The 15,838-nt window shown below is 36.6% G+C and overlaps 1 protein-coding gene across 3 annotated transcripts in view; it reads left to right on the forward strand.

Annotated features, from left to right (window-relative positions):
• Positions 1 to 15,353, forward strand: part of CLINT1 (clathrin interactor 1) — a 47,059-nt gene extending 31,706 nt beyond the window's left edge. For all 3 annotated transcript variants that reach the window (NM_001030615.2, XM_040646896.2, XM_046900349.1), the window contains exons 7-12: positions 3,112 to 3,355; positions 4,206 to 4,287; positions 8,157 to 8,234; positions 11,903 to 12,195; positions 12,924 to 13,128; positions 13,606 to 15,353. In NM_001030615.2, the coding sequence (NP_001025786.2) occupies positions 3,112 to 3,355; positions 4,206 to 4,287; positions 8,157 to 8,234; positions 11,903 to 12,195; positions 12,924 to 13,128; positions 13,606 to 13,967 (1,264 nt within the window). In that variant the 3' untranslated portion in view covers positions 13,968 to 15,353. The remainder of the gene's footprint in view (positions 1 to 3,111; positions 3,356 to 4,205; positions 4,288 to 8,156; positions 8,235 to 11,902; positions 12,196 to 12,923; positions 13,129 to 13,605) is intronic.
• The last annotated feature ends 485 nt before the right edge of the window (positions 15,354 to 15,838 follow it).

The raw sequence follows: 15,838 nt of genomic DNA on the forward strand, positions 1-15,838 counted from the left end.
TTCTTATGATAAATGGGAACTTAAGCTACAGCAGTATGGCTTCTGAAACATTGCCTAAAATGTTCTTTCAGCTTCTCTTGGCACAGTGATTAGACACACGAAAACTATGAAATTTTATCAGTGTGCCAGAATGAAGCAATTTCTTCCTACAGAAAGCATCAAAAGTTCTAAGGAGATCGAAGTTACAAGTTATAGTATTTCCAATTATAGACGTTTTATAAATATGAACTTAGGAATACATTTTATACTAACTGAATGCTGTATTTGTAAGAAGTTGTGTTCTGTTGTTTCGAGTTTAATGGCTTTATAAATCATTTTCTTTAGCACTGTAAAGCCAATAAAGGTCTTTGAAGCACAGAGAATAAATCTGATTTACGCATCTTCAGAATGTTTAATGGAAGTCAGATGACACAATCTTTACCTCCAGTATACACACCAGAAGTTCTTGGCCTAACTTCTGGGTTTGACTGCTTGCAAAGCTGGTATTTTCCATGGGAGAAAAAAAAAATGCTCGAAATAACTAAGAACTTAACTTGTGATGTATCTGGCTTGAGTTTGTAGTAGATTACAGTGAAATAGCAGTACACACAACTAAGGACAGAGAAACCTACTCTGCATTTTTATGCACTGCTGTGGAAGAGTCTTTTTTTTTTTTTTCCAGAAATATATCCCTTTGGAATTAGAGAAGACCATAAACAATATCCCACAGGAGTAGGAAAAACTCTACTTTTCTCTTAGTTTTGATTTATTCACCTAAGACCAAAGAACTAATAAATTGCTGCCCTGATTCTAGCCTTGTATGCATTTTATTCTTCTAAATTAACCTGCAGATACACATTGTTTCAGAAGATCCATTAGGTTTTTTTCCATAAGAATTCTTGCACTCTATCAATCCTTGTTTCTCTGGTGTTCAGGAAGGTTGCTGCAGGTAGCAGAATGGAAGGGAAGCAAAGCATCAGTGCTGCTGTGAAAGGATGCAACAGCAGTGTTTAAAGGCGACTTTTGTTAACATTTGTAGCAGGTATTCAGATGGTCTCAAGCTGTTGATAACTATATCTATTGCCTTAAGGAATGTTGTTCAAAGAAAGCAAAAACATACACTAAACTCAAGGCAAAGAGAATGTGTATCCATAGTTTAGTTTCTGGAATTTGCAGCCACGTTACTTCCTTTCTAGATCTCTTAATTATTTAGTACAGTGCGAGCTGTAACTTCTATTTTTTAAGTTAATTCTGCATTTCTCAGTTGAAGCACTGTTATTTTACTATTCTGAGCACGGTAAATACACTTTAAGGGAACATTAATCTGTAATGTTTGATTGCTGTTAATGTGATGGTTAAGGAAAAAATTTAAACCAGATCTCCGGAGACAGTTCTGAAATGGTACAGGTTGTCATAGGAAATTGGGTATTGTAATGTTTGTCCTGCATTCTGGCATGCATGTTTAATTTCTTTTTTCAAAAGCTTTTAGACATTTATTTTGCTGTGGATCACTGAAGACTCACTCTTTCTCATTCTCATATTGATGGGACTTTGATTATCAGTCACTTCCTCAGCCCACAGTGTACGCATGGTCGCGGCAGGCTCTATAGTGAAGACAAGAATTGCATTGCAGCAGGATTTAAGAGACTTAATTGTGATTGTCCTGACCTTAGATATTTCAACACACTTAAAAAGAAACATTCATCTTAAAGTCCTCAGAGGAGTGTGTATGATGTAGTGTGTTAACGTGAACATCGATCTTCTCTGTGTGCTTGTATTAAATCCTGATGCCATAAATGAGAATGTGCTTAGTGGTCCCATTGTATTTATTTTGTACATAGTTGGCATATGTGCAGGAATCCCTAACTGGAACAGTAGCCTGTTGTTGCAAGTCAGTGTTAAAGTTGGAAGTATAAGTTTAGGTGATAACATTAGAGCTCAGTTGTTTGCTAAGGTTGGCTCAAACAAATGCCACCAGTCACTGGGCCTGTAGCTGTGATTTCAAGAACTTCTTTAAAAAAAAGAAAAGTACACTGAGCATTTACACTCACTAACAGTAATGAATTGAGCCATCATCCCTAGTGGTGTGTAGGTAGTGTGTGTAGAGGAAATGAAACACATGCAGTGTGTTCCAAAAAGCCTGTTATTGTTAACAGAGAACAAAGGCTACCCTCCAGAGTATATTTCAGCTACTGTCATATTCGTACTGACAAAGGGACATCATTTCTTAAATTTTACAGTTTTAGTTTTCTAATGCATTATTAAAATATAAAACCTTTCCACTTTCAAATACCTTGCTAAGGGAATTACTATTTCAAAATACTTTACAATATATTTAAGCTTTTTTTACAGTAATTTTCAGTGTTATGTACAAATCTTGCTTTGATGATAACAGGCAACATGGCTATTAGTGGAGGTAAAATTAGTTTGCTTGTGAAAGGCTTAAAATGTAAGAGTAGAAAATTTTAAGAATAAAAGAATATTGCAGTGACATCTAAAAAGTGTTCACTTAGAATGCTGATGCTTTTATTCTTTCTCATTTTGAGAATAAATGTGTTTTCCTGTGGAAAATGAATACTATCACTGCGTTGCATACTTCTGTAAAAAGTTTTTCCACAAACATCCTGAAGAAAATAAAAGCCTGTTTATCTAGAAAGGGAAATGGATTGAAATAGGAATGTGGTACTCTTGAAATCTGAAAGTTAGTACCTATAATCTTGTTCACTGTTTGCGGGTTCTTGGTGTAAGTGATGAACCGTCTTGCCAGCTAAACGTTTTGTTGCTGACTTGTTATATAATGTGTGGAGGAGTTCCCATCAGAAGGTGATTAAGTACTCTGGATTTAAACACCTGATTTCCTATTAACCTCTGTATTGGACTTACAGTTAATATTTAACAAGGTAACTTGCTTCTCTTCCTCTCTCCTATACTATAGGTGTGGTACTATAGTTATGATGTGTTACTTAGGGCTAAAACACTAGCTTTCTCAAATGTAGGATGTAGCAGTATTTCATTATGAACCATTGCTACAAGGAACTGCAATAATCAAGGCTGTTGTGGCCTAAGCCAAATGTCTGCTTTACTAACTGGGTAGTCCATCATGAATAATATTTATCAATTTCATTCTTCTAGTGACAGTGATGAGGAAAAATCAAGAAGAAGTAAATCTCCCAAAGCCGAATTTAAAAATGAAGAGGAGACTGTGACAACCAAACATATTCATATTACGCAGGCTACAGAAATTATCACCAGCAGACACAAACGTTCAGCAAATCCTTCAAAAACCATTGACTTAGGAGCAGCAGCACATTATACAGGTGATAAAGCAAGCCCAGAACAGAATGCTGCATCTCATGCTGGGCAGCCTACAGCAAAGGTGAGACAACAGAAGAGCACAGTAGAATATGAATTTGGAAAACTTTCTTTAAACTCTGAGGCAATTTCTACTTTAGGAATAGAATTTTTAATATAAAGCATTCGGGGAACTGTTCTATCAAAAATGAGTATGAGTGATTTTTCAAAGGCAGTGAAACTAGCTGTTCAATATTTGGTCAGAAATTTAGCTAGATTTCAGCAATTGACTTCAAAGACAAACCTGCCACCTCTAGAAAGCGCTCATCTTAAATGACTTCAGTTTTCTTTTTTTGTGATGTCGGTTGGTTTTGGAATAGACAAACAGCTGCACTTCAAACCATATTTCACACACAATGACTTAAAATTACACAGCTTTTAGGCTCTTCTGTAAGTTACTGTAGACAATATAACACTTTAAACAAGGTCATTTTGAATTGCTTGTGTGAGCACAGTTGTCTTCTGAACTGGACTGACCTTAAGCTTGTCTTAATTTCAGGTCCATCTCAGTAACTTCCACAGAAGTTCTGCTTACATTCATCAGGCAGACCTCTGTTTTTTTTTTGTATGTGTGTATATATGTATGCATATATATATAAAGATAACTGTAGAAATTTTTAAGGAAACTTCAGGTTAAGTGGAGTTTTTTGTCCTACTTTAATTTCCTTGCTTCTTTATGAAGACTTTTAATCATTGTGGAACAGTTGAAATGTAACTTTCTCTCTTAATGCTGGTCAATGTGAAAGGAGTTCTGCATATTTCAACCTTCCTGTTTTCTTATAGGAAGACATCTTATCCTTGAACAAATGATTCATCTGTCCAGTTCTGTTTTAAAAGCATAGTGACATAAAAGATTTATTGTATTTCTTCTTCAGGCTTCTGTATCCTCTGGCAGCAAATCATCTAATGACCTGGTTGATCTGTTGTTTGATGGAGCGAGCCAGCCAGTTGCAACAGGTTAGTGTGCTTTTTTTTGTTTAATCATCTTAATGCATATTCTGATGAACCAATTCTGAGGATAAACTTGTTTGATGTTCCAAAGATAGAGAGGAGTAGATAAACTGAGAAATTAAAACTCAAAACTTCGAGCTGCCTAGAACCTTTTGCAGCAAGGTATTGTGTGAGGGGGGGGGGGGGGGGGGGGGGGGGGGTTAATAAAAGCAGCACAAAGACTAACCACCAGATCAGTCAACCCTGTGTTTACAGGGTTATTGTTTTTTTAAATATTAACAGTTTTGATTATAGCTAGCTTAGAATAGAGAAGGGAATTTCATGCATTTGTAGTCTCACAGCACAGTTGACAGTTAACTGTGAGCAAATTTCTTGTTTAAAGATCAGTTTGAATAGAGAATTAAGTGTGAGCATGTACTTTTTCATGAATAAAAACCTTTCTTTGTAACTTTTCTCCATTACAAATAAGCAACTTGTATTATTAGATATGTGTAATATTATTTGTAGAAGTGTGTATGTATTGGCACCGTAGATACTCAGCTCCTGCCTTCATTTTAAAGAAAATCTAAAAATCATAGAATCACTAAGGTTGGAAAAGACCTTCAAGATGATCTAGTCCAACTGTCTACTTGCCACCAATATTTCTCCACTAAACCATGTCCCTTAGCACCACTTCTAAATGTTTCTTGAACAGCTCCAGGGATGGTGAGTCAAACACTTTGCTGGGCAGCCTCTTCCAGCACCTCTTTCAGACAAGAGACTTTGTTCCAACAGTGGCAGTCCAGTGGCTGGAGTCCCATATGTGGCAATTTGACTGCATTCACATGTGTAAAGACTACTTTTGTTCAGTTCTGTCTTGAATTATGTCACTTCTGGGTATGTTGTAGTGAGAACCCATGTGATATGTCACACTAGGTATTATAATGTCTGAGCAAAGGCAGCGTTATGAACACCCTACGCAACAGAATTCCTTTCATCACTAGGATACCAAAATGATACCTCTGCAGGAATTTAATAGAATATATATCAAAATTCTATAGGAGAGGAGGGAAACTGTCACGGCAATCTACATCTCAGCATCAGGACTGACTTATTTTGCATTATTCTCTTTACTTAGTTAACTTCATATGCAAAGGTGTTCATGTACATAGGATTTACCACAGCTCTGGAATTTTAATATCCTGGACTCCAACCACTACCCCTAATCAATACTTGAAGCTTCAATACTTGGTTATTATGGCCTGTGTCCTTTTGACTGGAAAAAGATTGAAGCCTTTTTGGTTTTACTTTTTGGTTTTTATGCTTATATTTGTCTGTATTCTTAATTTTATATATATAAGTGTGTGTGTGTGTGTCTGTGTAAAGAACAAAAATGTCAAGTTCAATTTGAGCTTTCCTATATTTCAAATAGACATAAAGTGCTTTTATTTTACCATTAGTTTAGTTCTTCACTGTAGCAAACCCTTTTTTCCACCCCTCCCCTCTACTCTCTCTATTATCTTTTCCTTTTCTCCAAAGCAGCATTTAGAAATGGCATTGAGAAGAGGCGTATTACCAGCTGGCCCTGCTAAATAACCTCTTTCCTGACCTGGAAAAGCAGATGGAAAAGGTTCATTTCTAGTGACAGATCTCGCATGGGAATCTTTAAGGATAGCTCATGTTGAGAAGATTAGCACTGTCCTTCACATGCAGGTCACTTGTTATGACCACTGTTCCTTGCAGCACAGGGTGTGGGAACATTCCCGGTGTCAAGCAAGAGACAGAGAAAGGATCACAAGCAGCCTTTGATCTGTCCTGTGAAGAAGTTAGCAGGGAAGTCATGTGAATTCAGCGAACTCAGAATTTGCATATCTATGTATTTTTAGGTGTGGAGATGTGGAAGAAAGTTGGTGAGGCTTAGGATTTTATACATTACTATAGTAGTACAACTTGTATGTAGGGGGAGGTGGGTAGTTGCTGTAAAGGAGCAGGCTGTTTGAGATGTACAATACATGGACCTGCTGGAAGTAATTTTTTAGGTGTTACAGGAGATTAGGTTCTTTAATCTTAGCCGGTGTTATCTTTAGTGAGTTAATGCATTTAGCTTAAGCTTTCCAACCTTTCTCCAGCACTCTTTCATTTTCAAATAGGCAATAGAGGTGGAGAAAAAGTTGACAAATAACTCCATAATGTTCTCAGGGGTTAAAATGTATTTTTAAAAATGAAATAACTGGACATGTTGACAAACAACCCAGGGATAATAGGCATAGCATGAGAGCTTGTTTTTCTGTTTTAGGATGCAATCTGGAAGAATTTTAGAGTGTGGTATTGCTACTCTTTCTGCTTATAAACCTTCAAACCATTCACCTGTGTCCCTCTTACAGAGTTCAGAACTTGGTGGGGAAGAAAGAATTGAGGATGTGCATTGCAGTAGACAGAGTAAACATCAAAACACTTCTGTGTATAAAATGCTTATTACGTCACTTCAGAGTTTGTGGTGAAGAATTTTTTTAACTTAGTGGAATCTTTTCCCTTTTAAAATGGTGGTAAAATGGCTTTAGTAGTACTATATTTCTAAAAATTCAGAAGGACCATCCTTGCAATACCTTCTGTGTTTCTCATGTTTTATGCCATATGTTACACGCCCTGCAAGAAAAGACATGTCCCCTTGGAAGAACAGTTGCCTTCTTAGCAATGTCTACAGTAAAATAACATTAAAAAGAAATACAAGTACGCATGTATTAGAAAGTGAATGCTTCCTTTTATTACTGCTAGCCATTTATTAAAAAGGAGATGGTTCTAGTTTAATTAACCCAGTTGAGAGTAGCAGATGGGGCAGAATGTCTTGCAGCGATAAGACAATTCAGAAATGGCACCAGATGTTGGAAGCTGTCCCTGGTGGTGTTAGAGTGCAGCACAGATGTTCCAGTCCCACCTGGCTAGTTTCTAAGCACTGCAGGCTAAGCAGCTGTGATGTAACCTATATAATGTACGCATAACACTAAAAGCAAAATAATTGAACTGCTGCAGCTCCTTAGAAGGGCGGGACTGTTTAGAGGTGAAATCTTTGAGGACAAACAAAAAAGGTCAGTCTCTTAGCTTTCTCAGGTCAGTGGAATGGCTAGCTAAAAGTCATAGCAAGGATAAGTGACAGATTCATTTAAAACTATTTCTGATTTATTTAAAGACAAAAAGCTTTCTCTTATATAAAAACGGAACATTTAAGAATAATATCTTTTCTATACCTTGCCTGTTTTTTTTAGTGAAAAACTGTTACTATGGTACATTTAGAAGTTAATAATTTAAATGTCTACTTGAAAGTCTTAATGTTTGTGCTGCAGAAAGGAAACAAACAAACAAAAAGCAAGAAAAAACACACAAATGCAAGCCATGTCCTTGAAATTTCAATTCAAGATCACTGCAAGATCATTCATGCTTTAAGTAACACAAAAATTAAGTACAAGATGTTTAATTTTTCATAGTAAGCATAAGAAATTAACTTCTTTATAGTGAGAATATCTGGCTTTTATATATTAAAAAAAATTAAAGTTTTAATTTCACAAACTGCTAAGCTGGCAGCATCCCTCACTAGCTGAATCCTTCCTGACATTTTTATTCTCTCTAAATTTATTTTTAGTAGTAGTAAAGAATTGGATCCTAAGAAAACAGAACTGCAAAATCTGCAGTGCAGTTAGAAATAATCCAGTTTGCTGTTGCTCAGGCTTGTATAAATATAGTATGATGATGAGAAGGGAAAACACTGTGGAACTTATGTAGCACAATCAATAAATTCATCTTGCCAAATGCAGAATGGCTTTTCATAAATTCTGTATGTAATTATTGCAATGGATCTTTGCACAATCCTGTAACAGCACTTGTCTCCCTTCTGTTTCTAGATGCATCAGCTGACCCATTTGGAGGATTTGCTGATTTTAGTTCAGCTGCTGCTTCAGCAAGTTTCCCATCATCACAAGGTAGGATTAATTTACAGATTGAAATGCTGTTAAAGTGGAGAAAGAGTGGAAGAGATGCCATGTGGCATCTCATTGAAAGTAGTTTCCTTTTTCAAGGCAAATTGTGTTTATTGAGCTGGACCACAAGAGGTGGTATCATGTAAGGAAGAGATCCATTGTCTAGCACAGTTCTTGTCTCATGGACCTGAAACTTTTATAAACTTTATTCCAGGAAAATGTTGGTTCCAAATATATTCCTTTTCACTTTAAAACGTGTGCTTAGAACTTGGAATTTAACTCCAAATCTAATTATGAAACCAACTGAAACAAAAAGTGATTTAGTAAAACCTGAAACAATCAATTGTGCGTCTACATGCTGGCTGAAGAGCATTCATTAAGCAACATAGAAGTGGGGTTTAATATTAGACAAAGAGCTGTTTTAATAGGTATTCTACAATGATGAGTGCTTCAGTATGACAGCATCTGTGTTTCCAAAATGGTTGAAAGATAGGCTGTAGTGATAGGACTATTCAGATTATTAATCATTGGGATCTTCCCACTGTCTTGTGTAAGGTTATTCAACTATTTGCAATAAGAAGTTGCTTTTTTTAATACTTCAACAAACAGTTTGTAAGCAGTATGTACAGAGGGTTCAGATTGGTCCTAAGAACTTCCAAGATGGGGGCAGGACAGTAAATTAAATGAGTAAGTTGAACAAAAAATAAAAGATAAAATTAGGTTAATTGGAAAATAGGAGCCCACCTGTGCTAGAAAATACGACAGCCTCAGCCCCCACTTATCTTCCACAATTAAAAATAAAATCTGTAGTTGTTTAAAGAGAGAGAATTATGCTGACCTTGTTGGATGGCATAATGTAGGAATCCTATGGCACAAGCTGTTTACAATCTGCAGTGCAGTATGGGTTACTGTTGGAAAGATTAGTATGTTGAAGGGGAATTCAGTTAAGGCATGTCCCTCATAAACACTGTCACTGACTGTTGCCTTTCAGGGATAAAGCTAACTAACATTTTTCTTCTAGCTTGACTAAGTAATAATTTCACTTCCCTTTTAAGAAAAATCTATTTAAAACTAAAAAAATCTAGATCTGAAGTTGGACATGAACAAGTCTGTGCCAATCAGGAGAGCAATGTGTTAGTAATGCTCGTTAGCACAGCACTCAGATTTGCCCTTGTCTGGCTGCCTGGGCTACAGTTCAGAGCTTTCATATGTCCAGGCAGTTGACTCAGTGCATGTGCAATCATTTTGCATGCAAGCATACAGGTTACTATGTATGTGTAGCCACTGTCTGAAAAATAACGTGGATGGAATTTCAATTAAATTTGGACTGGAAAAATAATGCCAGGAAGCCACCTCAAGGTATCAACTTCATTTTGGTAAAGTGTTTTGGCAACCTGCAGTGCTGTTCGGACAGAACAATGCTGCAAATGAGCACAGAAGGAAAGGACTTGCTGTTTTTTGTGAAGTCAACTTGGGCAGCAGCGTTACTTGTAACTAAGTGAGGATGTAGGAGTAAATCCAGAATGTGGAGAGATCGACAGATCTACCTGCCAGACAGTTCTAGACAACGTGGTTGCCTTTTTTCTCTTCCTATGACAGGAAGACTGATTGGACATGTATTAGTTGGTACGTCTTTAGTTTACTTAACAGAACTGCTCTAATTCTAACAAGCTTTCTTAGTCAAAATCAAGTTGTTTTGCAAACACAAAGACGCCTACTATGCAAATAATTTGTGTGTTAATACAGCCTAAATTGATACAATCCTTTCTCTGCATTAACGTGATTAATCTATTCCAATCACCATTATGCAAGGGACAGGGAGTCCTGTAAAATGATTAATCATTCCTGAACAGCATAAGCCCCTCTAGAAATCCTTTCCTTCTTGATTAATCATCTTTGAAGCCCTACTGAGGGGGCAAAACCTTATACATTTTACCCCCGTTTCCATTATTGGTGCTCAGTGCACAGGTCTGAACATAGATAAGTAAATGCTGAGTGTGCTTCTTCTATCAGGAATATTTAAAGTAGGTTTTAATTTTTAATATGTAACACTAATTGAAATATTCTAATATAGCCCCTGTTTGTGAGGGAGATCAAAGCAAATGTTCTAAGAAGGCCCTAAGCTAATGAACATCAGTGCATGAAATGGACTAATATTGTTGGCAGTACTTAGATTTTGTGAACAGATTTACATTCCTACTATTCTTTAATTTGTTGGTAAATATAAAAATAATTGAAGGCTGAAGGTGTATGTTGATAATGTGTTACGTTCCGTGTAAATGTCCATGTTGTTAGATTTTTTAGTAATAGAATACAGTTAAAGAAAATTGCTGTGGATGTCTGTTACTGAACTGGACATCGTGTAGCTTGGAAGCAGAAACTGTCACTAGATTAATCAGCCCCAGCTTTTATGTGTCTGAATCTTTATTAGCTCGTCTAAAGAAATTCAAAGGATGATTTAACTGTTCATTAGAACTTGGTTCACTTCACATGGCAATGACATTGCTTGTCTCTTAGCTCAAATACCACAAGTGTATCAGTGATATAATCAAAAAGCTGACCTGTACGTTGGCCCGAACATGGAACAAGATTCATGATATAGTAATGAAAGCAGCTTAAGTGGCATTGTGTTATTTTTAGCATCTCCTGTATGTATTTATTTTAATATCTTCTTCTGCTGTTACTGTTGTGAAGTAAGCCTTTTCTGCTTAACAGAAAAACACGTGTTTTTAAGGGAGATGACATCTACTTTCATTTGACTCAAAGGTTATGATGTTCTTGGATCACTAGTTTCTGTCTGTGGATGTCTGTGATTCTGAAATAGGTACCGTTGCAGTTGTGTGTAAACAGCTTGTAAGGCATTTTACAGCTCCCTTTGTCTTACTACTAATTGCTGTGTTTTGATTTAAACACTTGTCTGCAAAAACCCTGGTATGCTGAAATGAAACAAACTTTTAGCGATGACCTGTGAGTTCAGCAAAACTTCTGCTGAAGGATATATTAGATCCAAGATTCAATTTCTGCTTCATGCCAAGGGAAATCTGGAAAACTTGATATGTTCTACATGAGCACTTCATGGGATTGGGAGAAATCATTCCTGATCACCTTAAATAAGGAGTCTCTAGTAACCTGTTTACAAAAGGTTTTTTATTTATTCCTCTCAGCATTTTTTATGCAAAAGGTTATTGATTGTATGTATACAAATTCTGAAGTAGCTGGTTTTGCATTCTATCATGACAGAATTTCTTTCAAGTGGTTCATTCCTGGCAGTGGTTCTCCCAGCTAATACTAGAACTCTGAGCTAAAAAATCAAGTTCTAGATGTTGTTTTTACTAGTGACTCCAATCTACCCCTAAGTTATCTTTGTATTTCAGCTAAAGATAATCTGTCCCTGTTTGTCTTGTATTCACAGGTGACACGTTATCAAACATCCTTCTTTCTCTGCATGGATGTTTCATATTTCCTTTGCTACCTTGTTAAAATTGTTGGAATATTCATGAGAGAGAATGATGTCCAGATGGAGGTTCTACCTGCAGATGTTAATCTGGACGGACACAGATCAGCTCTCATTTGTTTCAGTTCATGGAATAAGGCATTTGTTTAGTGCCATCCTTTAAGCCTTCTACCTTTCTTCTTTCTATCTTTCACTTGCACTGTTCCCTTCCCCTCAGGTACAACAAGTGGAAATGGAGACTTTGGAGACTGGAGTGCCTTCAACCAAGCTTCTCCTTGTCCCAGTGCTTCATCTGGTGAGCTCTTCAGCAGCACAGCACAGCAGCCAGCTATAGAGCTCTTCAGTGTCTCACAGCCAGCTTCTGGCCAGCCTCCAGCTGCTTCAAATTCTACAGATCTTTTTGATTTGATGGGACCCTCTCAGACAACCATGACCTCTTCACAAAGTATGAATTTCTCTATGATGAGCTCCAATGCTGTGGGCATCGGTTTACCCATGTCAAGGTCTCAGGTATGCTGTCTTTTGTACAGTTTCCAAATGAGGTTTCTCAGTCTTTTGCCTCCCCTTAATCACAGTGTTGAAACTGGATCCATTCCACTCTCGAAATCCATACCTAGTCACTCAGATGTTGTGACCAGCATTACAGCAGAATATTTTGTCTGAAAATGACAAAGTATCCTGAAAATAAAAGGTGCTGGCAGTCCTTGAATGGCCTCTTTTTATAAGGTAGTTTTCCCTTAGATGGTCTCCATTGTTCTATGAAGTTTTGCTGCTTTGTTGGGGAAGAAGAGGTTGATGACATTTTAAACCTTAAAGCCATCATCCACTGGATGTTACAGGTTTCCAGCCTCAGGTATGTGGAGGTGACAACTAGTCTGTTTTCCCAAAACCCTGAGCTGCCTGCTTATGTGGAGAGTCACTGATTTTTTTTTTTTTTTTTGGAAACCATAACAGGTCAACTTTTTATTGGGAGTTAAAAATCAGTATGTCTGAGTTTAAAACTTGACTACAGATGTTCACTGTAATAGTGCATAGAGTTATGTGATCTTGATACTACTTTAACCTATTCTAATGATGTAACAGCTAACAGCAACACTGCTTTGGAAGAGCTGAAGTTCATAGAATAATCTGGTTGGCTTTTTCTTGTGTTCTGTGGAAACCTAAATACTTGCTGTTTAGTCCTGAAGCCTATTAGTAATATTGTTTCCAGTGTATGCCAACAAACTTTTTCTTCTTAGCCCCTGCAGAGTGTGAACACTATGATGCCGAAGCCTAATTCTCTTTATAATGCAAGCACAGAGGTGGTACAGAAGAGCGCAAGCAAAACTCTACCTTCAACTTGGTCAGATCCCAGTGTAAATATCAGTTTGGACAATTTAGTACCTGGGATGCAGCCTTCCAAACCCCAGCAGCCATCACTTAATACCATGATGCAGCAACAAAGTGAGTTACTGTTGATACTCTGTCTTGCTTTCACGCTTTCTCTGGGTGTTTACTAAACTGTCCTTGAGGTAAAGTATTTTGCTAATTACTGTTTTCCTATGTTTGGCCATAATTGTTTTCCTAAACTATTGTAATGCTTCTGACACAAGTGGCATTATCTAAACAGAAATTGACAAGGTTGACAAGACTGGTAACTGCATATCTTTATCGTAAATTTTGCACTGTTGCCATATCGTGACTTCCAGCTTCCTGAACTGCTAAAACTTCTCTAAAATGTATATAGTAGCATTTTATAGCAATACATGCTATTTAAAACTTATTTACCAATGTTTCCGAGTCATCCCATAGAAAATGTGTAAATGAGTGCAGTAGCTACATTTTCACTATCACATCTTTGTTCTCACATAAGTTACTTAAAACACATAAGCACCTTCAAACAGATTCTGATTATTTTTGCATTCTTTTCTCTTTTTGCAGATATGCAACAACCTATGAATGTCATGACTCAAAACTTTGCAGCCGTGAACCTCAATCCTCAACCTAACATGATGCCTGTTCGACCCCAGACAAGCCCGCTGATGGGAGGGTCCATTCCTGTGGGGATGGGAATGCCCAGTGTGATGCCAGGTACGATGGGGATGACCTCCATGGGACCCATGCCTATGTTGAACCAGGGAACGATGGGTATGAACATGAACATGGGAGTGCCAGCTACGGGAATGGGTCTGACGGGCGCAATAGGAATGGGAATAACCAATATCTCTATGACCTCTATGACTCCTGGGACTGTACAACCCAAGCAAGATGCCTTTGCAAATTTTGCCAATTTTAGCAAATAAAGATTGTAAAAATAAATAAAATAAAAATAAATGGGCAGTCTGAATGAAGGATTTTTAGCTGTACAAATATAGCTGGGAAGGGATGGAAAACACCGATCAATACATCTTTTTTTTTTCTTCTTTATCAGTTCAAGTATCTACATAAAGAACCAAAAGCTATTTTCTAAATGTTGAAATAACTAGTGTTCAAATTCTGGAGAGATGAAAGGTTCTTCTAAGGAATGTATTAAATGATTTTGCAAAATAATTTGTATTGAGACCATCAAAGCCTTTCCTGGGTAGAAGAACCAATTTTAACCATGGGACTTGGTGGAAGACTGGAATGGGGGTTGAGTAAAAATGATTAAATCTAATTTTATACTTTTCTTTTTCTTGAAGAGCTTGACTTTCGTTTCCCCCTCTCCCCAATCACTTTGTCATAATTGGATCATTCCTTTTACTACCACTCTAAGTCCACAATTGAAGTCACTCAAGTACCATAATCAGTTTTTTATAAGAATATATATTTTTGTCCAAAAAAAGGCCTACATATGTGATTATGGCTAATTCAAAGGGACCTGGAATGTATATATACTTTTGCTAATGTTCCAGCCACACTGCTATATTACTCAAATTTTTATTGTAAAAATCGTCTCTCAGCAATTTGGTGATCACTGGATTTTTGGGGCATTGCGTGCCACTATTGTTATAACTGATATCCATTGCAAGCCTGGGAGAAGATTTGACTGAGACTGCTGGAAGGTTTCCTTTTATAAAACTCCAGAAAATGCACTTTCTTGCAGTTCTTTTACAGTGGAAGTTAGCATTATTTATACTACCAGTATCCCTATGGAGCCACTGGTTTACAGTGTCAGCAGCAGTCAAGAGACAAAAATGTTAATTTTTTTGCATCACTACAAAAAATAACAAGATGAATTACACTGTTAAGTAAATCTATAACCCTCCCTAATCCAACAGCATTTGATCTTAGCTTTCGTATAAATCACATTTAGTGATTCTTTTGTGTAAATATGGCATTAGCAACTGTGGAAGCCAATAGAAGAATAAAATATATATATTAATAAAGGAAACCTGTAGCAGTCAAAAGATTTTACTGACTTACTGAAAACAAAAGAATGAATTATGGTTTGGGTTTTTTTTTTCCTTCTGTAATTCTGCATCTAAGTTCACATGAATCATGATTCTAGAATGTGGAATACAAAGATATTGTTATATTCACAAGCTGGGAATATTGGTAAGAATAAGCACTATACTATAGGTATGAAATTTATTTCCTCCCTTTTCTTACGTTGAATTTCTTTTTTATTATTAAGTTGATAAAACTTTGTTTCCATTGTATTCATAATGTTCTGTTATACATAACATTAAAATGTTCATTAAAATCAATGTTGGGCTGCTTTTCTTTTCATTCCATTTGACATTTATGAGAGCATTTGGGAAAAAAAAATAATTTTAATTTGGGCAAAGTAATTTTTATAAATAATTTAAAATTGTTTAATGACTTCTTATCTGAAGCCTTTCCTATCTGGCTCTACTGTTAGGAATTAAAAATGAAGCAGGCAAGATATCCTGACCCGCTCCAGCCTTGCTAATGCTCCATCTACAACATTTCTAATTAGGCAGAAATTCATGTACTTCAGCTAAGTGGTAATGAAAAGTGATTCATTTGCTGAATAAGAGATGAGAGTGAGTGTAATTAGCTGACTGCGGTTTTTAATCTTTCAACAATTCAATGTGTTTAAATTAGTTTCAAAGAATAGGAGCTTTCAAGTGTTGTTACATCAAAGTAATCAAGGCAGGCTTTAACGGCTGAGTAGGAGAGAGCGCTCTGGTTCCTGTTCTGAAACCTTTAAACTTCTTTGGAATAACTG

Source organism: Gallus gallus, chromosome 13, assembly GCF_016699485.2.
Source record: "Gallus gallus isolate bGalGal1 chromosome 13, bGalGal1.mat.broiler.GRCg7b, whole genome shotgun sequence".
Classification (NCBI taxonomy): domain Eukaryota; kingdom Metazoa; phylum Chordata; class Aves; order Galliformes; family Phasianidae; genus Gallus; species Gallus gallus.